The 25,098-nt window shown below is 49.4% G+C and overlaps 1 protein-coding gene across 1 annotated transcript; it reads left to right on the top strand.

Annotated features, from left to right (window-relative positions):
* The first annotated feature begins 333 nt into the window (after window positions 1-333).
* CD1D (CD1d molecule) lies at window positions 334-5,763 on the top strand. The gene is made up of 7 exons (XM_032397229.1): window positions 334-376; window positions 1,348-1,399; window positions 2,543-2,997; window positions 3,276-3,554; window positions 4,030-4,308; window positions 5,038-5,131; window positions 5,243-5,763. The coding sequence occupies exons 1-7, from the start codon at window positions 334-336 to the stop codon at window positions 5,262-5,264; spliced, it is 1,224 nt and encodes a 407-aa protein (XP_032253120.1). The 3' UTR covers window positions 5,265-5,763.
* The last annotated feature ends 19,335 nt before the right edge of the window (window positions 5,764-25,098 follow it).

The following is a 25,098-nucleotide window of genomic DNA, read 5'->3' as shown; positions in this document are numbered from 1 at the left end:
CCACCTCGCAGTAGGAGGTGCACCCTCAGAAGGCAGCCCCGAGGAAAAGAAGTTTTGGACCGGGAGTCAGCAGACTACAGTTGGAGTGCTGGCCCGCGTCCACTTTGGTCGGTCTGCTTACTGACCCATTAGAGGTAATGATCCTTATCTCTAGCAGTTGCGATGGGGAGTAAGCAAAATGGCCTATGTGAAAGCTCTTTGGGAACCCAAAATGCTCTAGAAGTGAGGGCAGGATTGATCTAGGGGCACGGATGGCAGCCAGCTCCTGGCACCGGGGGAGTGCTGTGGCCCCTTCTCCTGATGAGACCTGTGCCCTGCTTTTGTGAGCCCACCATGTGGGACCTAGCCGTGCTCCCAGGGGTCCTTCTGCGACTCAGTGAGTCTCCTCCCGAAGGAAGCAGTTAAAGTTGTCATGGCTAAAAGTACCTGACTCAGTTGACCTTTGGAAAATTCGTTGGTGTATCTCGTCTATAACCCCAACATCTGAAGATTATCCCTCCTGGCTTTTGTTTCTGATTAGAAAAAAGCAAACAACAACAACAAACCAGTTCTTGTCTTTAGTCTGAAAGGATGTTAGCCTTAGAAAATTTCAAGATGCAGATAAACTAAACAGAACTGTTCAAGTTTTACAGGAAGCTGGACGTTTGGAGAATGCCAAGTGAGGCACTGTGCTGTGATTTGTAAACTGTTGTCCTTTTTACTTTTGTCCCCCCAGCCCCCTCCTATCCGGGCCTCCAGCAATATCGTATCTTAATTTAATCACCAACCCCTTACTTGTAGCAAAAATAATTTTTCTATGTGACCTCAAACTGTTTTGGGGCCACACTGAGCACACCGAGGAGGACCAGACACAGCCTCCTCTCTCCAGGACCCTCCCTGCACCCTGGTGGCTCCACGGGGGGACTGTAGAGGGCTGGCAGAGAGACAGAGCTTGCCTGCCATCGTAATTACCGACTGATGTGTGCGGGGGAGGGGGGGGGAGGTGACTAAGCTGGTAGCACGGGGGGAGTCCTGTTAAGGCTGACCAGTCTGCCTTTGCTCATACAGGGAGATCTGGGAAGACCCCCTGAAAAAGTGACCTTTAAGCCGAGATCCGAGTAGAAATAACAAAGCATCAGAAGTGGGTCAGGGGAGGAGAGGTCCTGGAGCTTTCCAAGCAAAGGGAACTTTGTGCAAAGATGTTGGGCAGGAAGAAGCTTTGCATGTTGGAGGAACTGAAAGCCTTGTGGCGAGACTAAGGCACAGAGCAGGGGAGACTAGGGTGGGGGGGAGACAGCAGGGGACCAAGGTCAGGTCAGGCCAGGCATAATCCCATAGGCCCATCAATCTCTGTGGTCTCTATCCTAGGAAACCTATTTGAGAAGATGCAGAAGGTTAGGGTGGCGGTGGAGGTGGAAATGTAGAGAAGGGGGACACACTCAAGAGATGTTTCCAGGGGCGCCTGGGTGGCTCAGTCGTTGAGCGTCTGCCTTCGGCTCAGGTCATGATCCCAGGGTCCTGGGATCGAGCCCTGCATCGGGCTCCCTGCTCGGCAGGAAGCCTGCTTCTCCCTCTCCCACTCCCCCTGCTTGTGTTCCCTCTCTCGCTGTGTCTCTCTCTGTCAAATAAATAAAATCTTAAAAAAAAAAAAAAAAAAAAGATGTTTCCAAAGAGATGGACTAGAGGAGTTGCCCAGGATTTGGATAAAAGGAGTGCGGGGAAGGGAGGTGTCAGGGTGCCATCCAGGTTCTGACCTGCCAAAGAGGGGCATCCAACGTTCTGAACCCCACTGTCTGGATGCTCATCATCAATGTGAGCCGTGGGGTCCAGGCTGTCCGGTGCACACCATAATGTGGTCTCATTCTTTCCAGCACAGAGGCTCACATCTGGAGAGTGACTGAGTGGGTAGCTGAAGGAGAGAGGGAGCAGGCAGAGAGGCAGGGGGGCTGAGCAGAGGCCCTGTGGGAGGTGCACCAGGAGGTGGGGGAGGAGAGCAGGGACATTGATGGGAGGACAGAGGGGCTGGGGACACTGAGGTGGAAGACTCTCCGGATAAGGATAACGGTCAGAGGCTGGAGGGTGGGGATGTGGGGACAGGTGGATCAGAGATTGGAGAGGGAAGATGGGGGAAGGGGTATCAGAGGTTGGAGGGGGGAGGATAGAGGCAAGGAGATCAGAGATTGTGGGGGAGGGTGGGGGCGGGGACACCAGAGATTGTGGGGGAGGGTGGGGTTGGGGAGATCAGAGATTGGAGGGGGAGGATGGGGGCAGGGGGATCAGACTTTTGAGGGACAGGGGAGGGAGGATGGGAGCAGGAGGATCAGAGATTGAAGGGGGGACGATGGGGGCGGGGTCGAGGGAAGGACTGGGCGGTTTGGGGGGGGAGGGGGATCAGAGATGCGAGAGGAGGAGGCAGTTGGAGGTGGGAGGGCCGGGGCGGGGGCGGGGCGATCCGAGATCCTCCTGGCGGGCTGGCAGGCGGGGACCCCCGGAGTCCGACCCCGGCGCCCGACCCCGGCGCCCTCAGGTGGCCGCAGTTTCGCTGCTCTGGGGGCTCCCCCAGGTTCGGGGAAGCCCTGGGGGTGCGTGGGGCGGCGCGAGCCGGGGGCGCCGGAGACCGACGGTCCCGGGGCCCCCGGCGGGGCGCAGCCGGCGACCCCGCGCGCAGGGCGCGGCCCCCGGCCCGGAGCGCGTGCGGCTGGTGGCTGCTCGTCGTTTGGTCGCTGCCGCTGGCCTCGGGCGGGCTGTGCGCCCCGGGGACGCGCGGCCGGCTGCGGTACCTGCAGGTGTCGGCCTTCGCCAACCGCAGCTGGGCGCGCACCGACGACCTGGTGCTGCTCGGGGGGCTGCAGGTGTGCGGCTGGAGAAACGGCTCGGACGCCACTCGCTTCCTCCGGCCCTGGGCGCGGGGCTCGCTGAGCGAGCGGCAGTGGGACGAGCTGCAGCGGACGCTCAGCGTGTACCGCAGGAGCTTCACCAGGGACATGCGGGAATTCGCCAAAATGCTGCGCCAGGACTGTGAGCTGGGGCTGGGACCCTGGGCCGCCGCCCGGCGGGGGCTCTGCCGCCCCCGCTGCCCGAGACGCCCCGCTCGCGCCTGCGTCTCCGGATCCCCGCTTCTGCCCGGCGCTCCCCACCTCCGACCCCGCACGCTGCCCCCGTTCCTCCCGCTGCTGGTCCCCCACTCGTCTCCCGGGACTCTGGGTCCCCAGTAGAACCCTGACACGCATTTCCCCTCCTCGGTCCCTTCTAATCCTTTCGGCCCTTCTTTGGTCTTTGTCCCGTCCTCTTCTCAGATCCCTTTGAGATCCAGGTGTCCGCTGGCTGCGAGCTGCGCCCCGGCAACGCCTCCGAAAGCTTCTTTCACGGAGCATTTCAAGGAAAAGAGATCATGAGTTTCCAAGGAGCTGTTTGGGTGCCAGCCCCAGATGCCCCCTCTTGGGTGGGCAGGGCCACCAAAGAGCTCAACCAGGACCAGGGGACCAGAGAGACCCTGCAGAGGCTCCTCAATGACACCTGCCCCCAGTTTGTCAGAGGCCTCCTTGAGGCAGGGAAGTCGGAACTGGAGAAGCAAGGTGAGCCTGCCTCTCTCACCCCTGCCCTCCACTCCTGCGCTCCGGCTGGGGCTCCCCGCTGCAGACTTCACAGCCCTTGGATCACCCCGGGGGAGAATGGCTCGGGAAGGCATGGGTGAGGCCTAGGGGATTTATTCATCCCACGGACATTAACCAAGCACCCCTTGGGTTCCATGAATTGAAGTAAATAAACCCTGGGGGTCAGACAGGATCTCTGCTGAGGGGAGGGCGGGAAGCAGAGGAAGAGTTAGAGTCATGTTTGAAACCCACTACGGACCCTGCGGGCGAACACAGGGCGCTCCGGGGGTCGGAGCAGAGGCACTTACAGGAGCCTGGGATGGGGGGCGGTCAGGGAAGGTTTTCCTGGAGAAGCCAACACGAATGGACAAAGGCATGAGGGATTCCATCTCCAGAGGGGGAAACGTGGGCTGCAGAGTTCCCGCCTTGAGATCCCCCACTTCCTCATCCGACACAGTGAGGCCGGAGGCCTGGCTGTCCAGTGGCCCCAGTCCCGGTCCCGGCCGTCTACTCCTGGTGTGCCACGTCTCCGGCTTCCACCCAAAGCCTGTGTGGGTGATGTGGATGCGGGGTGAGCAGGAGCAGCGGGGCACCCAGCAAGGCGACGTCCTGCCCCATGCTGATGAGACGTGGTATTTCCGAGTGACTCTGGACGTGGCGGCCCAGGAGGCGGCTGGTCTGTCGTGCCGAGTGAGACACAGCAGTCTAGGGGGCCAGGACATAATCATCCACTGGGGTGAGAAAGAGCTGGGGCCCGGCTGGGCATGGGGGAGATGGTCCTCAAGCATAGAGGGAGACACTGGCCACGAGGTGGGTTTGGACACACGCAGGATAGAGGAGTTTCCAAAATGAACCCCCCCAAACCAGGAGGGTTAGAAAGAGGGGGTTCCAGATACCAGAAGGAGGGGAACGGAGGGGGACAATGTCTGAACTCAAAAAGGGTTGAGATAAATGTCCCATATACAAGGAAAAAGAGACCAAACAATTCACAGGTCCAGAAGCAGGTGGCAAATAAAGAATCCCAGGAGAGGTCACTCCCCATGAGAGGCCAGGGCTGCGGGGCGGGGGAACAAGGTAGTTGCTGGGTCTTGAGTGCTTCCTGAGTCTGCCCAGCATGGTGTCCACTTGTCCCCGGCTCCTTTGAAACAGGTGCTATTCTTCTCATTTTATCGTTGAAGACACGGAGGCCGAGCTAGGTCAGGTTCACTGCTCTTGGTCTCATGGATGGAGAGTGGCTACCTGGTTGTCCTTGCTGTGTGTGCTATACCGCCGTGTGCTGAAGGGAAGGGTCCCCGGTGCCCAGGCCCTGAGACAAGAGGGGGCCTCTAGACTGCAGAGGAACAGAAGTGGGCGCTCCCCGTGGGGGAGGCAGTGAGAAGCACCTGTGGCACCCTCCCATGGGCTCAGACCACGGGCCTTGGAATAGGGAGGGGTCCTGTGCTGAGAGCCTGTGTTCCCCACGCAGAGGGGAGCCACTCCTCCATGTGGCTGATGCTTGTGGCCTTGTTGGGGTCCTTACTGATGATTGGATGCTTAGCCCTCTGGTATAAGAAGCGCCGGTAGGTCTCCCCTTCCCGACCCCTCCTTCCTTCAGCCTCTCCCCATTTCCTGGCCCCTCCAGCCCCTCTCCCCTTTCCCTTAATGTTCTCTCCCTTCCTACACCCTCTCAGCTCCTACCAAGGCATCCTGTAACTTTGCTCGCCTCACCTGTCTGGGACTCAGTATCCCAAGTGCCCAGGACGTCAGCTCAGCAGCTGAGGGTGAAAGGAAAGGTGCCTTGAAGAATCAGACAACAGTCACAGAGCAGTTCTCATCATGTCCTTTTAACATTTCATGTGAGAAGATTGAAGTTCTTCTTCAGTATAGTGCAAGTTTATTAGCCCCCGTGGTTCTATAAAAGTAGACGTGCAAACTTCCAGGGACAAGCAGATACAGGCTGGCTGTAAGGTTGTGCGTGGTCACTGTTTGGATGGTGCAGTCTGCAGTGAATTGGGAAGTGCTTGCTCCTGAGGAAGCAGGTCCAGCTGCTTGCTGTCAAGGATAAAGGGAGACCCACCAAAAAATGAATGAATTTCTAAAATAAGACCCTGGCTTGGCTGTAACCTACATCTTTCAAGAAAAGTGGACGTCTAGGGGCGCCTGGGTGGCTCAGTCGTTAAGCGTCTGCCTTCGGCTCAGGTCATGATCCCAGGGTCCTGGGATCGAGCCCCGCATCGGGCTCCCTGCTCGGCGGGAAGCCTGCTTCTCCCTCTCCCACTCCCCCTGCTTGTGTTGCTTCTCTCGCTGTGTCCCTCTCTGTCAAATAAATAAAATCTTTAAAAAAAAAAAAAAGAAAAGTGGACGTCTAGATTTTTGTGTGAACATGCCTGATATTAAAATGTGCACTCAAGCTTTTATGAACTGTTTGGGACACCCCAGATACATTTCTGCTTCTCGATGGCAGTGTGGGGGCTCCTTGGATAAAAGTTTGTCCTGAATGACAAATTGGTAGTTTTAGGGCATAGTTTCTTTTGTGAATTTGGACTTATAAAGGGGGGGGGGCGTTTTCTTCTTTAAAAGAAAATTAGGTTGTAAGAAACAGAGGTTTCTCAAGATTTTATTTGGTGCAACTGATTTATAAGGAGAAATCGTAGTGTACGTGTATTAGGTAGAAAAAAAGTTACTCTGGGTAGGGATATTGCTCCCAAATGGCCAGTCACTTTTTTCAGATTGGAGGAAGTCAGTCATGAAGGTTTCCCCACAAACAGCCTCCCCCACTTACAGCTATTAAGTGAGACAATGCTCAGGAAGGGGATGAACCCACTTGGGCAGGTGTGAACTGCCCTGATCAGCACCCAGCTGTTTGCTCTGTTCCTAGTTAAGGATCCTTGAACATCCAGAAGAAATGGGACTAAACTTTCAGAGAGTCTTTGCTTGAGAAAATTAAGATTTGGCATCTTGTATGCTGAACTTTCTGGTCGAGCCTCAGATGTGGATGAAGATCTTGCCAGCTTCTAAATCGGTGGTTCCCAATTGTGATCTCCTGACCAGCAGCCTTAACACCACTGGGGACTTGCACATTGTTCTGGACCCCATCTCGGACCTCCTAAATGAGAAATGGGAGTGGGGCCCCCCGTAATCTGTGTTTGAACAAGCCCTTGGGTGGGTCTGGTGTTCAGCTGCTCTACTTTGGGTCATGCGGTGCTACAAATTCCTCACAATGATTGCAAGTGAAAATATTGGCCTGGGATTAGTCAGGGAAGGCTTCCTGGAAGGGGCATCTGACGCAGGACTTGTACAGGTAGTGAGGGGAACCAGCAAGTGCACTGGGTCAGGAGACCAGAGTTTTGGCCTTGGACTCAGTGGCTTCTTGTGTCAAGTGGAACCAGGAAGCAGATCCTCAGAGCGGCCGCAAACCTGCCAGAGCAGGACTGCCAGCCTCCAGACCCATGAGAGATCCATTTCCCTTGTTTATAAGACAGCCCTTCCGGGGCATTTTGTAAGTGCGGCCTGAATGGGTTAGGACAGATGATCTCGCGGAGGGTGGGGAGCAAATGTGTGCAGCTGCATGGCCGTCTATAATGCCTTCCAGCCAGGGGCCTAATGCTGCCCCCAGGCAGGCCATGCGGTTCAGCTTGGCTTCCTCCGCAGCGCCCAGGCTGTGAACCCGTCCCGCCGGCCGGCTGCGTTCTTAGGGCATGTGTGCTAACGGCCCTTCTGAATTCTTTTTGGAAATGCGGCAGCATGAGTTTACAGAAACTCTGGTTCATTTTAAAGAAATTGACTTATTCTGGAAATAAAGTCCTATCTCTGGGAAAATCTGTCTTGTCTTGACATCCTTAGCTTAGAACACCTCAGGAAGCCCTGAGAATTCATTTTAGGCTGTTGGTACTCTCTTTGTGAATGTCACGTTCCTCATCGGGTGCTGGGCTGCTCGTCAGTGCGTTGTCACTGGGCTCCAGAGTCGTCCTTCTTCTGCGCTCTGTGACAGGTGACAATGCGTGGAATTCCTCTGGCCACTTCTTTAAAGTGAGCACAGAGTTAAGCTTTTTGGTAGAGGGCCCTCGAGAGCCACGGCGGGAGGAAGGTGCTCTCTTGCAGTTTCCGGCCACCACGCGGGCCGGTCCGCAGAATGGGCGTGAAGGCACCAGCTGCACTGAGGCCCCAGCCACGTGCCCAGAGCTCGCGGACACTGGTGACCTCGCAGCCTCAGCCTGGCCATAACCTTCCCGTGCCTTCTTGATATGGACACTGGCACTTCCTGCTGCCCGGGGTGCCCCGTTCCTTCTGCAGACCCTTGCGCGGCCTGTGCTTAGTCCGCCTGCTGCCTGGAGGGTCCCCCTGAGCTGCGCCATCTCCAAGCCCCGGGCTGAGGTCTGCAGAACTGCTTCCAGCCTGTCCGGTGACTGCAGGCCAGCTCCGGCCTGGACGAGCCCGCAAACTTCTCTGCTACACCTTCTTGGATGAGGAGGCCGCTACACTCCAGCCTTGGGGAAGGGTTACCTTTCCAGGCGTAGTCCCCCTTGCATAGTCTCGCCCGGCCCTGGAGTTTTATGTAGAGTTATCTTTCATCTTAGTTATTTTCTTATTAGAGTTTGCTAATTCTACTCAACTTCCTCTGCTTAGCTTATTGTTTGGTTTCTGTTTCCTAATTGGACTCAGGTAGATGCACACGGGTGTATCCGTGACCCTACAAAGGCATTGGTGAGCTTTCCGAGGCTGTCACTCAAATTTACTTCTCTGCTCTTAAGTCTGTGGCATAGAGTTGATCCACTTTGCAATGAGCTGTAGCCTTTCCACCCAGAGCTTCGATTTGATGTTCTTTGCCAGGCCATCCTCAGAAGTTTAGGGTGTAATTGAGAGGGGTGCTGTTAATAATCAACCAGGACAGGTGTAACCTGGGACAGACTTTCTGGTGACTGCTGTTTGTGCCGTGCTGGCCCCTAGGCACCTGCTGCTGGGCCGGGCCTCTGTCCCGAGGCCACGCCTAGCTTCTGTCCGCTCCGCAGGCTCTCCCGTCCCCTCGGTCTTCCCTTGGCTTCTGTGCTCACTATCGTGTCTCACGCTCAGCACAGCTCCTGCTCGGGTATGTGGCATGGGAGAGGCGGTACCCTCTTCAGCTTCTTTCTCTGAACTCAGGCTGGGTTTTCCCATGGCTTGTATTCTTCTTTTGCTGATTCTGTTGAACCATCCCTAGAGGGGTTCTTCCACATTTTTGTGCCCTGGCTTTTCACCCTGCATCTAACCATCTTTCCTATTTTCTTGTGAAAGTTGGGATTATCCGGGGATGATTCCCACATCTTCCTCCTTCCTGGCTCACGGGGTGAGTGATTTTCCAGTCATCTCCATCTGCAGAGAGATGTCTATCTTTGCTAAGCTGGACCCTTCCATCTGGGCTTTGCTTGGCACAGCCTTGGAGCTCGTGCCCCGTGTCTCGCCACCCGCAGGCTCCCCACCTTTAGCACGCCAGTGTTCACAGACAGCCGGTGACGTTTACAACACAAGCACAAAAACTTTGCCCGTGGGCAAAAGCTCCTCTTTTTGAAAAATCCTGAAGTTATGTATCTGGATAATATTCAACATTTTAACATATGTCTTTATTCCTTTCCTTGAAACTTTATTTTTCATTCTTATCCATGTGAGATACCCACGCATTTCTGTGTGCCTCGGGGGAAGAATGTGGCAGAATAGAAGACAGAAACTCCAGGTTGTGTTTCCAAATGTTCGGTGATGGCAGACGGGATAGGATGTCAAGGCTTAAACAGAACATCCTCACAAAACAGGAAGATCTTCCCAACCAGAGCAAGATGTTTCTCCCGGACGGAGAGGTGTGTAGGGCTCTAACTGCAGACGCCTGTCCCCTCCTGTCCGGCAGTGCTCCCAGGGTGGGGGCGGCCTCCCAGAAAGAATGCCCAGGTGGCACTCCTGGGCAGTGGAGTAGGGTAAGCTGAACAAAATGCCCATGCTCATGATTGTGGCTCAGAAATGTCGGGAAGGACATTGGATCTGAGAGGCTGGGCAGGAAGTGAGGTGAATATCTGAGCAGTGATCTGTGTGGTTCAGTGAACGAGCACCAGGGGCTATGGGATTGGAGTGGACTCTAGGGACTGGGGGCAGAAACCGGGGAAAGCTAAGGTTATATCTCCCCCACCACAGAATGGAGCGATGCTCAGACTTAGAAGTTAGAGGTTAACCAATAGAAACTGAAGAAAGTACTATTTCTTACACAGTGAACTTACAGTCTAAGATTTACACCAGTTACCTGTGGGTTGCTAAGCATCGTCTGCATCCTGCATGAATGATCACCCCTAGCCTGGGGCCAATGCATGTTGAGACACTCACTGGGACTGTGCTGGAAAATTTATTTGAAGTCTTTAGATGGACACAGAATTTAATACTGACTCTGAAATCTCTGTGGGTTATGAGGAGATCTGTGTGAAAGATGGCCGCAGAGTGATGCATCATCGGCAAGTGGATACACGGTGGCTGTCGGATAGAAGAAACTGAGGGTCAAAGCAGCCTTGTTAGAACTTCCCAAGAAGGTTGATTTCTGTGAGTTCCAGAAATAACAGCTTAAAATGGAGGGAAGTGGGAAGTTACATCTGTGGCCTGTGTCTTAGATTCTAGATTTCAACAGCACTGACCACATCAACGCAAGCCTAACAGCTCCGTGAGGGCGCTGGCCTGGGGGAGTTTCATCTTAGAAATGTAAATCTGACTCCCAGGGAACACGTTTTGTAAGGTGTAAAGTTGCACATTCTGTGCTGCATTTCAGACTTTCAGAGTCCTGGCACTAGCAACGGAGAGATGGGCGGTGTAGCTGGTTTCTTGCCACATGATCAAAGGGCGACCAACACAGAGAATGTGCTGGGAGGTCCAGGCCCAGCCCCATGAGCCATCCTGAGCCCTGACAGTTGAGATGTCTTGCCGGCTTGGTGGCCTTTGGAAAACCAAGCAAAAGTCCCCTTCTCTCAGGCCTGAAAACCGGCTGCCAAGGCAGAGGGACCCTTGTGTCTCCTACAGATGTGACAAGAAGAGCTAAGCTTAGCTCTTTCCACAGACGATTAGACCATATACCTGGAAAGGCCAAGCAGACGTATTTGACAAAGCAAAGAATGACTTGAATTCGAACAGGAATTTTTGTCATGTGGACAAGGTAAGTGTATGAAAATCAAAGCTATTCTCTCTATTAGCAATAACCAACTAGAAGTGAAAATGGGAATAAATAGTCCATTCAAAAAAGTGACAGAAATATAAAATTCTTAGGAACAAATTTCATAAAAATGGTACATACCCCAAATAAAGAAAAACAGAGTCCTCCGAAGGGCAAAAGACGTGTTCTGAATTAATGGAAAGATATGGTCTATTCTTGGTTTAGAAGAGTTAATATAATCAAGTATTAATCCCTAAGATGTGTAAATTAAATGAAATTCTTAGTATTAAAATGGCCAAAAATGTGAGAAAAAATAATGGTGCAGGTATGGGACCTGCCATACTGAATATTAAAACTCAGAGGCACTGTCACTAAAATTCTATGGTAGAGGGCAGTGGGGGTGGGGCAGAGGGCGAGGGGACAGGACAGATGTTTACTGGACAAATTTGCAGAGAGTAGCCAATAACTCCTAGATATTCTAATGTACCGTATAGTGAATACAGAATCATCGAACTTGCTAAGAGACTAGATTTTAATGATCCCAACCAGTAAAAAGCAATAATTATGTGATGAGATAGAGATGAGATAATTATTGCTACAATTCAATCATATTACAATATATAAATGTATCAAATTCACATGTTGTATACCTTAAATGTACACAATGTTGTATGTCAAACATATTGCAATGAAAATAAAATATAATAAAGGAAAAGCTAAGAAGAAAGTATTCTGGTAATAAAATTGAAGGTAAGGAATAGAGTGATTTCATATCACTGTGGAAGAATAATCAATGAGGGGGCTGGCTCTCCATCTAGGAAAATAATAATATTGGAGATCTACCTCGCAGCATAAATAAATTCCAGATATATTAAAGACTGAAGTTTTGAAGATTTTTTTTTTTTACCAAAATAGGAACTCGTAAACTATAAAATAAATTATACACATGTTAAAAAATAATTAAAATTTTGCATGGCAGTAGATAGCATCATTGACCCTAGATTGGGGAAAATTACAGATAGCTCAAGCTAATATTAATGAGAGAAGTCTCTTACTTATAAGGAAAAGCTCAACACTCAAACAGTAACTGGGCAAAGGCTAAACAGGTAACTCATAAAGAGCAAACCTGAATTGGTTAATAAACAGAAGAAAAGATAATCATTGTCATTAGTAGTCATGGGAATGCAAATTACAGTAAAAGGAGATACCATTCTCACCAGATTGGCAACGAGGAGGGAGACTAATACAGGATTTTTCAAAACAGTCTGGGAAAGCGATTTGACAAAATCTCTTCACGTGAAAAATCCACAGACCTCTCAGCTCAGAAATCCTACTCCTGAGACTGTATTTTGGGAAATAAAAGTATCAGAATGTGAGGCTGTGCGTACGAGGATGCTGTTCACGAAAGGATGTGGGAGAGTTTCTATTTCACAAGGACGAAAACCTGCGAATACGCATCGATGAGACTCGCTGTAGTTGTTTGAGGCAGGAACAGCCCGAAGAACAGGATAACACGGCCGAAACAAGATAGAAGTTTACTCCTCTCACTCAGTAGACATCTGGAGGTAGGCGCTCAAAGGTGGATCCATGAAGGGCCCAGGGATCCACCTTCCTTCCAGCTCCCCGCTGCCGCTTACTGTCAGGCTTCCGCGGGAAGTGCCACCATTTTATCCATCACGAGAACTTTGGGGGCAGGATCTGGGGAGGGGACACCTCCCTTCCTCCCACCTTACAGTGACTTCTCAGAAGACACAACCAGCGCTGCCTTTCTCGGTAAGTGTTCCCGAGTGGGACGGGGACCTGCTCCATGTCAGGTGGATTTGGGGAGGCACCTGCCGTCTCTGCAGCGCAGACTAGAGCTGGGGGCCGCCACCGGTGGAAGTGACGAGGTCTGTGACAATTGACTTGGAGGGGTCACAGCAGCTTTACGAAGGTTTCAGAACCCATAACCAACTTATTTCTCTTAAATTTATCTTTTAAATTTATCTTTTATTCACAAGGATGATTAACACATATGTGTAGTTTAAGAGAACTCTTAAAAAGAAAAGTTAAAACATGAAATTATAAATATTGTGTTGTAGTGCATTTGTCAGGTTTTCCTTCCCTAAAGGGAACCTAAAGTATTGTCATACTTATGGTTGAGGGCATCCTAGTATGAAATATGAAAATAATTTAAATTAACCTGGGATAGCGTGAAGCAACATGAAGACAACAGCTGGTCCGGGACCCTGACCATAGCTCTGCGTACTTTGCCGAGAGGGTGCACAGATTTTACTCTTGGTTACTCCCAAACGAGAATGACGGCCCTAACATGTGGGCTTCCTTTGCAACTTGGGAAACTCTGTGATCCTTTAAGGCTCGGCTCTAAGTGTTAGGCAGGAAGAGGGTGGACCTTCGTCTGCGTGAATAGTGACCCTGGCTTTTCACCCTGCGTCTAACCATCTTTCCCGAGGTAACACGTCCGAGGACTCTGCCTGAGCTCCAGGGCCTGCTGCACGTTGTCTCCCGTCTGCCACTCTGCCCGTTAAATATACCCTCCTGCGGGGCCTCTGAACTCCCAGTGTATTGTCAACTCAGGGACACTGCCAGCCCCCCAGTCGTCCCCTCCCGGCTACCCTTAGAGACTCTCCTCGAGCCCTGGGCCGGGGTGGCCGACTCAGCCTGTGTATGTCCCCTCTCTCGGACCCAGGCTGACCTGTTCTGCCTGACGTCCAATGTCTGCCGGACACACTGTCCACACCTCCGCCCGGGTCAGGCACACGGTAAGTCCGCTCTGCTTTTCTGCCTTGCCTGGGAGAGGAGATCCATTCGTGTGACCTTCGCAAGGCAGAAAGTAAGTGGACTTCTTCCCACGATGGTTTTCCTCACTGGCAGATAGTCGTGGATCCTAGGGTTTTCTGCACCTGTCCTCCGCGTTCCACTCTCCGCGCCTCTGTGTGTTCAGAGACCGCAGCTGTGCTCAGCAGTGGTGGCAGAAAACTTCCGACCCTGGCGTCCTGCTCCCTCGGCTATACCCCTGTGATGTGGTTTTGAGTTCAAGCGACAACGATCCCTCCCCCCCCCCCCCCCCGTCACCGCTCTGACCTAGTTGTGAAGTGCCCTGTGTATTAATCGTGTTTTTTATTTTCTATATTTTATGGTGCTTTGACGTCTGAGGACCTTGCTGGCCAGGAGACACTGTCCCTCTAGGGCCGGTTGATTCCTAAACTAGCACATGACTCCGCTAAGAGCACCGCTTTCCCGTGCAAGCCAGCCACCCCACATCCCACGGCCCGAACCACCTCCCTCCTCTGACTCGAACACCAAACCGAGATCACCGCCCTGGCGCTCAGGGCCCACCCAGGCTCTCCAGACCGCCCCACCCGGAGCTGCGACCCGCCTGCCTGGCCCTGCCCGTGGAAACCCACAGCAGAGGCTTGTGCCCTGCTCCCCTCACCCCTGCGTCCTGTCTGAACTTTGCACTCTTCCACGTGGCCCCTTCGCTTGGGGTTGGTAGGTAATAAAACTCTTCTTTCAAAGGCAGGGGTCTGTCACCTCCACCCCTGATTCCAGGAAAGCCTGGCACGAATTCCGGCGTCCGGGAGTCACTTCTGCCGCCCTCGGCCCCCGCGTCCTTCCCTGCTTGCCCACGGTTGACGGCGCCCTGCTGCCTGCGTTAAATCTCTCGCTGCACAAAACGCTCAGGCTGCTTTCTCTTCCTCACCGACTCACTCGCGCAGCCCCGCGAGGGAGGCCTGTGAGAAACGTATTCACAGTGATACTAAAAGTCGGGGGGGAAGGGAACCGGGTCTTGCTGTGGGGGGGCGGGCGTACGAGAGCTCGGTGGCGGGGGGCCCGCGCCGTCGGGGAACGGGAAGAACGGGCTCACCCCGAGGTGGGCTTGGGTCCTGGGGCTCCAGATGAGCCAGGCCTCACTGTCTGGTGGCCAACAGACATGAAGTCTCCACCTGAAGTCTTTTTTTTTTTTTAAACCTTTTCCATCTATTTGAGAGAGAGACAGAGAGAGCGAGAACGTGAGCAGGATGAAGGACGGAGGGAGAAGCAGGCTCCCCGCCCGCCCAGCAGGGAGCCTGTCGCCGGACTCTCTCCCAGGACCCCGGGATCACGACTTGAGCCAAGCTGATGCTTCCCTGACGGAGCCCCCCAGGCGCCCATGCAGCCTGCAGTCTTTTAAAGGGGTTTTCAGGATGATCCAAGTTCCTTCACCCTCCGCAGGACAGGGCATTGGGTCAGCTCAGTGGGCAAACCGCACAAATCCTGAAGGTATTTGATGTTCTAGAATCTGTCCTCAATGACCTGGCTATTCAGGCCGAGGTGATGCTCAAAAGGTTTGGAAATACAGATACTGCTGTTAACATTCTTTTACAGATTGAATTAGTGCTTGACGATTGCCCTGGGGGCCCATCCTGGGGCGCGCGCGAGAAGGGGGAGCCCCGGTCCCAATTAAAAGCTCAGGGACGTTTCCCGCGGCGCGCGGCGAGGCCTGGACAGCTGCTCCCTCTGGTGGCAGCACTGCGCGCAGCGGCGCCGGCAGCCCCAGCCCCACCCCAGCCCCACCCCCACCAACACCCCCACCAACACCCCCAGCCCCACCCCCAGCCCCAGCCCCACCGCCACCCCCAGCCCCAGCCCCAGCCCCACCCCCACCGCCACCCCCAGCCCCACCCCCAGCCCCAGCCCCAGCCCCACCGCCACCCCCAGCCCCACCCCCACCCCCAGCCCCAGCCCCACCCCCAGCCCCACCCCCACCCCCACCGGGGCTCGGTTGCTCCAGGGAGGTGGGTCCCCCCGTCCTCTGGCGAGGTCGCACAGTTTCCGGCAGGGCTGCCGCAGGGACTTCCTTCCATGCTGGCGGCGGTGGAGATTCCAGAACAGGGCTGGGGTTGGCGATCGTTTCCTCTGAGGCCAGATAGTAAATGTTTTAGGCTTTGGGGCCGCAGTGTCCCCGTGACGACGGCTCAGCTCTGGGCTGAGGCACAGAAGCTACAGGACGTAATGAATGAGCGTCTGTGTTCCAATAAAACTTTATTTATAGACACTGAAATTTGAACTTCATGTAATTTTCCTGTGTCATGAACTGTTGCTCTTTGATATTTTTAACCATCTGAAAATGTAAGAAATCATTTTTAAAAAAGACACTGGGCATTTCAGGGAATTAGAGAATTATTTGCTGTTTTAGGTATGATCCTGAGAGCGTAATACACTCCACAAGGATTGTAGATGGAAGAATAGGGCTGCTGCTGCAGCAGCCAGACTGTGGAAGGAGCCCAGGTGCCCTTCAGCAGACGCATGGGTAAAGAAGATGCCGTCCATATACACAATGGAACATTACTCAGCCATCAGAAAGGATGAATACCCAAGTTTTACATCAACATGGATGGGGCTGGAGGAGATTATGCTAAGTGAAATAAGTCAAGCAGAGAAAGTCAATTATCATATGGTTTCACTTATCTGTGGAACATAAGGAATAGCATGGAGGACATTAGGAGAAGGAAGGGAAAATGAAGGGGGGGAAATCAGAGGGAGAGATGAACCATGAGAGACTATGGACTCTGAGAAACAAACAGGGTTCTAGAGGGAGGGGGGAGGGAGGATGGGTTAGCCTGGTGATGGGTATTAAAGAGGGCACGTTCTGCATGGAGCACTGGGTGTTATATGCAAACAATGAATCATGGAACACTACATCTAAAACTAATGATGTAATGTATGGTGACTAACATAACATAATAAAATAAAATTAAAAAAAAGAATAGGACTGCTGGAATTTGGTGGGGGTGTAGGTGTGGATGTGGGTGTGCAGGGGGGTGTGGGTATGGAGAGGGTGGGGGTGGAGGCTGGTGTGGGTTAGGGTTGTGGGTGTGGAGGTTGTGGGGCGGGTGTGGGTATGTGTGGGGGTAGGTGGGAGTGGGTGGGTGTGGTGGCGGATACGGGTGCGGGTGTGGGGAGGGGTGAAGAGGCTGGTGTGGAGGGGCTGGGGGTTAGGGGGTGTGTATGTGGGAGAGGGTGTGGAGGGGAAGGCCAGGCCAGAGGGAGGTGAGCCAGTTAGCTTCATCATATTATTTTGCTTTCCTTTGCCTTTTAGATGTTTAAATTCTCCATAGTAAAGCCTAAAAAATAGGGAGCAGCAACATTTTGCCAAATAACCCAACCTTTGTGAGCCCACATCTCTGAGTAGCATCAGTTAACCCAAGAAAGGCTGAAGGTTGTGGAGTCAACAGCACGGGAGCCCGGAGGCCCCTGCAGGCCAGCTGTGGTCCTCCCCTTCTGGTCTGGGCACCGCTGTCCTTCCGCACCTCAGGCTGGCCGGGAGCTCCAGTAGAGGCTGGGGACACAGCTGGCCAAGGGGCCATTCAGAGGGACGTGAGGGCCCGCTGTGGACGCCCGATGGTAGTTTGCTGAGCTCTGCAGTCAGGTGCGTGTTCGGTAGCCGTGGCTTCCCAGGGCATGGGGATCTAAACTATGAAGGGACTAAAGAACACTCCCCATTACACCTGTTTTGGCAGAAATTCCTCACGAGTTACAGCTACTCTGGGCTGTGGTGGAAGGACAGTGGCCATGGTGACAAGTTCCCTTGAGGTGGCGAGGCAGATGGACTGTGAGCCTTTCTTAGCTGTCCTGATGTGGAATTCAGACTAGATCAGAATTCGTATTTGCCTAATTTTACCAGGAAAGGAAACTCAGTCAAATCAGCAGATTTGCAATTTTTCCAGAACAGTATTAAAAAGATAAATCATGCTTCATGGAAGAATATGATTGAAAAATAAAAATAATCTATTCAGGACAACAGCTAATGTTATAATAAGAGGACTGTTTTAAAGAATTTAACTAAGACGGCTGACTTGAACGTCCTTGCATCTACTTTCCACGCTTCCTTTCTCTATCTGCGTGTCTGTGACGCTAAGTGTGAGTATGAAGCCGCACCCAGCCCGCACGTTCCTTCCTGGCTCGCACTGCACTGTACTTCACAGTATCCACATCTAAGTCCCACACGTGGTGGCTTTCATTCACCGTTCTGTGACACCTTACTATTCTCTTATTAGGGATCTATTTATTTATGGGTCATGCGTCAGTTACAGAGGGTCAAGCTCATCAGACTCCTCAGCTCAGGGTATGTCAGCATAGGACAAGGTCAAGGGCAAGGACATTTTCTTTTGCTTAAGCATTTACTGCATTTATCCTTATTAGCTACTTCCATCCCCAATTTCATACATAGACAACCATTTTAAAGTGTTTATTGGGTAACTTTTTGTTTATGTTTATATATGCTCTTGCAAATAATTTTGTGTGCATGCATTTTAAATCTTCATAAATGGTATTTGGGAGCAACATCTCTCTGACTCTTCCCACCTGTTCCCCCAAACACTGCCTGAAGCCTCATCCTGCCCCCATGTGTCTATCTAACCTGCTGTTTATAGTCGCTGTGTGAGGAGGCGTGCCCACCACACAGCATCCGTCACTCACCTTGGGGGACCCAAGTCACCTCTGACACCCCACCGTGAAGACTCATGCTTGTTCGTTTATGGGCAGGAAAAGATAAGCACTTTAAAAAGGTAACAATCGTTAAGGTACTGCAACATTTTCTCAACAAAGGTACCGAGTGTGTTTAATAAAGATTAAGTGAGATTACAGATGGGGGCACAACCATGGACTCCCCAGCGCACCGTGGTTAGGAACTGGGACTCACATTGATGAAGACACAGCACAAGGAACACCAGTGAGCTCCCACCGCCTACTGATCTGGAATAGGCTGCCTCAAGGGGCTTGATTTCTTACTCTTCACTTACACTCTCCTGTTGTCTGTAGAGAGTTCTTGGGAGCTAATCGTGCTGGCCCGGGGAAGTGCCACACATGGGGAAAGTGGGTGGATGCTCCATTCCTCCCATCCATATGGCCTTTCCTGCTGCCACAGCCAGCGTGGTCCTGGGGACGACAGGGGAGACGGGCTGTCTCCCCCAGGAACAATTCATTATGTAGGTAAATCGAAGGTAAGAGCTCCCTGACCAACAAACCAAACCAAAAAGCTGAACAACAGGGGTCCCGGCCCCAGAGGGACAACGTGCGGTGACCCTGTGTGTAGCAGGACAGCAGGAGCACAGACCGTGTCCTTGGCTCAGGTAGGCTCATCATCTGCCAGGGCACATGCCATCTTCTCTAGGATTTTGGGTGGGTGGGTGTTTCCATTAACCCTTGAAAGCAAAGACTTTAATGCTACTGCCATTTGGGTCTTCCTTTTCTCTCCAAGGACACTACATGCCTCATTGGGACCAGATGTTCAAATCAGTGTGTTTGCTCATCCCCACTAAGAACACACAATTATTTATGGGTCCTTCCAGTGATGTAGCCGAGAAGCGCAGCTGCTGAAATGCACGGGATGAGAGCAGATGCCCTTCTGCAGAGGCACGGCACCCCAGCAAACCAGGAGACAGAAGGGGAGGCGTCCCACACCCATATGACAGGCCATCTACAGACTCCTTCATTTTAAACCCTAAGTCAATAGTTAAAACAAATGTAGATTCCATGTGACAGAAGGGACAGGAAGACGTGCGGCTTTCCAGTCTTTGGATGCTTACTCTCGCTGTACTGACGATTAAAAAGTGATTGTAACTTCAAGATGGAAGCATCAGCAGCTGCTCCGCAGAGGGTAATTCCTGGCTCCTGGAGATTTAATCTGTGACTCACTGAAGCTTCTGTCTAGGTCTGCTGTTAATTGAATAAAGATCCATGAAAATCTTGCCTATACTTCCTGAATGCAGTCCCAGCTATGGCAAACGGAAGCCTGGTAGTTACTGTCTCGTCACCATCCGGGGGAAAATCCTCAGACGTGAGAATAACTCCTTTCATACCTTCCTGGATGATGGGCTTGGCACGTTTGTTACATGGGAACAAGGTGACATGCATAGTGCAGCCTTCGTAGAGCATGCTGACTCTGTGTTTAGGATGGCGTTCTGCTGGGCACGGCGCCTCTCAGGGTCTCTGGCGTTTAGCCTGCTCTCTGCTGTCTCCTCCAGGGGAACAGATCATTGTGACACCCGCTCTGCATTCCTCCGTACCCAGCCCCTACAGTCATGTTGTTTGCACTCACGATTCAGGCTCTGACTTGGCAAATGGGATTTTTGCTTCTCTGTGTCGAGAAGAAGGCCACTGCCATGAAATACTCAGGCCATTGCAAAGAGTCACCCCTTCTGTGCAGAAAACTGCTCGGCTGACCCCCTCCCAGCCGCCCGTCCTGGGTCTGCAAGCCCGTAGGCTGGTGCTGGTCCCGCCACAGCCACCAAAGCACACCCAGGCCTTTCTGTGGTCTCTTACGTTAGTGACTTATCTCATTGGTTTTCAGCTTTTCTTTGTTCTGATATAAGCATTTTCAGGTCTATTTCATGCAAAAATGGAGGGAACTTCAAGGGTGATTTCAACGCAATTCCCACTATTGTTAGTAAAGCCAGGAGCCAAAAACACCCACACAGACATGCACAACAGAATAAAGACACGAGTCTAGCGGACGCATAGAATCTGCGTGCGAACTGGGCAGCACATCGCGTTCTAATGGGTTCTGTTTTTACTGTTATTTAGTCCTGAGTTCTAAGTTTTCAGCATAATTTCTGCTTGGACTAACGAGTTCCCTGGAAGTATGTTTTTAAACCAAGTATGTGGAGATGTAAACATTTATCCTTTTCTGCAGTGGTGTGCTTTGATTCCTCTCTATCTTTCTGGTACCTACTAGGGGTTCTGCTTTGTAGTCACCCTGAGGCTCGCATAAAACACATAGTCCTGTGCTGGATGATCCGCCCGGAGTTTTATGGGGCTTTCTGTGTATGTAACAAATTGCTTTATCTTTTGCTTCTTTTCTGATCTCCTTTCACTTTAACTCCTTTGTCTTTAACTTTTGACAATAGAATTACAATGTATCTTGGTGTAGGTCACTTCGGATTTATTTTATTGGGTAATTTCTTTGGGCTTCCTGGATCTGGACGTCTGCCCCACGCTATGGAGGTTTCTAGTCATTTCTTTGAACAAGCTCTTTGTCCCCTTTTTTCTCTTCCCTCCTTCTGAGACCCACTTAATAATGGGTATATGGTCTGCTTGGTTGTGTCCCACAAATCCTGTAAGCTATCTTCTCTCTTTTTCATTCTTTTTTTCTCTGTATCTCTTATCCCTTCTTTTATATTTTTCCATTTCTTTGTTTCTTTTTACTTCATTCTGGACAAATGCCTCAAAAATATCTTCCTTCCCTCTAAATCGTTCTTCAGCTAGGTCTATTATGCTATTCAACACACCCAAGGAGTTCATTACACCATCAATTTATCTTTAATTTCTAGATAGCCACTTCTGATAGTTTTTTGTGTCCAGTTACCTTCATAATTACATCTCAGTTTATTTCAGAGTTTCACATTCCAATTAAGCAGCAGAAAGAGAAATCAAGGAATTGATCTCAATTACAATTGCACCAAAAACCTTAAATACCCAGGAATAAACCTAACTGAAGAGGTAAAACATCCGTACTCTGAAAACTATAGAACACTTATGAAAAAAATTGAAGATGACACAAAGAAATGGAAAAACATTGTATGCTCATGGATTAGAAGAACAAACATTGTTAAAATGTCTATAGTGCTCAAAGCAATCTACACATTTAATGCAATCCCTACCAAAATACCACCAACATTTTTCACAGAGCTAGAATAAACAATCCTAAAATTTATATGGAACCACAAAAGACCCCAAATAGCCAAAGCAATCCTGAAATACAAAAGCAAAGCTGGAAGAATCACAATTCCAGATTTCAAGCTATATTACAACGAAGGCTGTAGTCATCAAGACAGTATGGTACTGGCACAAAACCAGACATATAGATCAATGGAACAGGATAGAAAATCCAGAAATGAACCTACAACTATATGGTCAACTAATCTTTGGTAAAGGAGGAAAGAATATCGAAAGGAAAAAAAAAAAGCAAAACAGTCTCTTCAACCAATGGTGTAGGGAAAATTGGACAGCAACATGCAAAATAATGAAATTGGACCCCTTTCTTGCACCACAAACAAGAATAAATTCAAAATGGTTAAAAGACCAAAAAATGAGACAGGAAACCATCAAAATCCTAGAGAATACAGGCGGTAACCTCTTTAATATTGGCCTTAGCAACTTCTTACTATATACATCTCTGAAGGTAAGGGAAACAAAAGTGAAAATGAACTACTGGGGAATCATCAAGATAAAAAAGCTTCTGCATAGTGAGGGAAACAACAAAACTAAATGGCAACCTTTGGAATGGAAGATATTTGTAAATGACATATCTGATAAAGGGTTAGTATCCAAAATCTGTAAAGAACTGATCAAACTCAACATTCAAAAACCAAATAATCCAGTTAAGAAATGCACAGGGGCCACCTGGGTGTCCCAGTAGGTTGGGCATCTGGTTCTTCCTTTCAGTTCCAGTCGTGATCTTGTAGGTCATGGTATTGAACCCTATCTTGGACTCCATGCTCAGTGGGGAGTGTCCTTATGATTCTCTCCTCTGCCCCTTCCCCCACCTTGCTGGTGCTCTCTCCCTCTAAAATAAATAAGTAAATCTTTAAAAAAATGGGCAGAAGACATAAATAGACATTAGATATTTATCTAAGAGATTTAAAAATACTGATTCAAAGGACATATGTACCTGGGTGTTTATAGCATCATCATCAACAATAGCCAAATTATGGAAGCAGCCCAAATGTCCATTGACTGATGAATGGATAAAGAAGATGTGGTGTATATACACAATGGAATATTATTCAGCCATAAAAAGAATGAAATCTTGCCATTTGCAAGGATGTGGATGGAGCTAGAGTGTATTATGCTAAGCAAAATAAGTCAGAGAAAGCAAAATAACATTTCATTCATATGTGAATTTTAGAAACAAAACAGATGAACATAGGGGGAAAAAGAGAGAGGCAAGCCATAAAACAGGCTGTTAACCATAGAGAACAAACTGAGGGTTGATGGAGAAAGGTGCCTGGGGGGTGGGCAGGGAATAGGTATTAAGGAGGGCACTTGTTGTGATGAGCACTGGGTGTTATATATAAGTGATGAGCCATTAAATTCTAATCTGAAACTAATATTACAGGGTATGTTAACTAACTGGAATTTAAATAAAATCTTGAAAAAAGGAAAAAAAAAAGGAGAGGGTCCGAATGTGAGGTGGTAGCCCTGTTAACTGGCTTGGTTGTGAGCATCAAGTCACCCTGAGGAAGGCATCAGTTTTGTAAGCCCAGTGGCTTGTTCTTATGCAATGGAGTTTCAGCTTCCCCAGAAGTGTCCTTCCTGGCCTAGCAGGTGATGTTGGAATCAGATAGACACCTCCTTGCACATCTAAAAGATGATCAAGAGTTATTCTCTTATCAAAGAAAACTTTGGCTAGAGATTTTAAGGACCTTTGTTGTCCTGCTCTTGCTTTAGCAGATTTTGCAATAATTTTAAGAATTAAGGAGAAGTGTTTGATCACAGCCTCATTTAAATTTATTTTAGTTTTACCCAGTTTGACCTCACATTATTATTTATTTTTAAAGCTACATTTCCCATAAACCTTCTACAATTATCTTTTTTTATATTCTATTTTGTCCTATGTTTTTCTTTAAAGAATTAACCTTGTTTTAGGACAAAATTAATTTCTTTATCTCAAAAAAAAGCATCTCCATTCCTTACACCCTTTCTGACCATAAACACATCCCACTTTTCTGGTATATGAGGATATTTCCCATATGATTTCTAGTAGCTTTCATTACACATATTACTTAGAATTCTTAACCCTCGTGAACTTTCTTTTCTATGAAAAACTAATAAGTGAGCCATTGTGAACTGTTTGTTCTATCAGCATTTTTTAAACTTGAAAATTTATGAAGACATTTAAAATTTCTAGAAACGTGTGTCACCTGAATTTTGTAATTAACATTGACATACCCAAGTATTTTAGTTTTTCTGTACTAAGCCTAAAGTAGGGAAGCCTGTGTTTAGTAATGCACGCTCCAGGATTTTGTCTTATCTGGAAATGATGTAAACATTTAATGGCTTGAACTTAACTCAATTGTTTGACTTAGCAAAACTTGATTTTTAAACTATCAAAGATTTTGGAGCTATTTGGAAGTCTACTTACAAACCTTTTAATCTTTTTCACAACTATTTAATTTAATTGTTCTTAACAATTATGTACAGATTACCCACAAAACTCATGAGGCATTAGAGGAAGTCAGCCAACATATATGTTTTGTTATTGTTGTTGTTGATGGGTCTTATACAAGATAAGGTACCCTTATTCGGTTAGCAAAACAGGTAGAAGTGTTATATTTAATGCTGAGAACTCTAAAAACATGTTTGTTTTTATTAAACCATCAATCTCAAACTAGCTTTTATATTAAATATTTTCCAATTCACACAAACTTGAACAACATCTGAGTCTGCTTCTATCTTTTTGAGTTTTATTTTTTTTTATTTTTTTTATTTTTTTAAAGATTTTATTTATTTATTTGACAGAGAGAGACACAGCGAGAGAAGGAACACAAGCAGGGGGAGTGGGAGAGGGAGAAGCAGGCTTCCTGCGGAGCAGGGAGCCCGATGCGGGGCTCGATCCCAGGACGCTGGGATCATGACCTGAGCCGAAGGCAGACGCTCAACGACTGAGCCACCCAGGCGCCCCTCTTTTTGAATTTTAGAATGCCCAATCCTCACAACTGTTTGTGTTCAAGCCCAGTAAATAGCTCTTTCACAAATTGATTTTAGCAATGCCTTCCCGAGGCAGAAACATATTTACAACACAGTATAGACAGATATGAACATACAAGACAGAGGTAGAACTTACAGCTTCTGTTTTTAAATTACTGACATCAAAAAGGTGCAAAGTTCACTAATTATAAAAGTTGCATTTGAGGTATTTTGTTTGTTTTTTTGTTTGTTTTGGGCAGATGGAATAAATGAACATGATTTGTCTAGATGGCTAAAGATTTTTTACATTTAAAATTTTTTATTGTTATGTTAATCCCCATACATTACATCATTAGTTTTAGATATAGTGTTCCATGATTCATTGTTTGTGCATAACACCCACTGCTCCATGCAGAACGTGCCCTCCTCAATACCCATCACCAGGCTAACCCATCCTCCCACCCCCCTCCCCTCTAGAACCCTCAGTTTGTTTTTCAGAGTCCATCGTCTCTCATGGTTCTTCTCCCCCTCCGATTTCCCCCCCTTCATTCTTCCCCTCCTGCTACATTCTTCTTCTTCTTTTTTTCTTTCTTAACATATATTGCATTATTTGTTTCAGAGGTACAGATCTGAGATTCAACAGTCTTGCACAATTCACAGCGCTTACCAGAACACATATCCTCCCCAGTGTCCATCACCCAGTCACCCCATCCCTCCCACCCC

This window comes from Phoca vitulina, unplaced genomic scaffold (assembly GCF_004348235.1).
Source record: "Phoca vitulina isolate PV1807 unplaced genomic scaffold, GSC_HSeal_1.0 scaffold97, whole genome shotgun sequence".
Taxonomy (NCBI): domain Eukaryota; kingdom Metazoa; phylum Chordata; class Mammalia; order Carnivora; family Phocidae; genus Phoca; species Phoca vitulina.
This window is presented reverse-complemented; position numbering and strand designations above follow the sequence as displayed.

Excerpts from the sequence above, each read along its gene's own strand:
- CD1D (XM_032397229.1), top strand. The coding sequence starts at position 334 with ATGTGGGACCTAGCCGTGCTCCCAGGGGTCCTTCTGCGACTCA. Across the intron at positions 1,400-2,542 it reads GTGGCGGTGGAGGTGGAAAT|GTTCGGGGAAGCCCTGGGGG; the intron begins GTAGAGAAGGGG and ends GGGCTCCCCCAG. Across the intron at positions 4,309-5,037 it reads GGACATAATCATCCACTGGG|AGGGGAGCCACTCCTCCATG; the intron begins GTGAGAAAGAGC and ends TTCCCCACGCAG.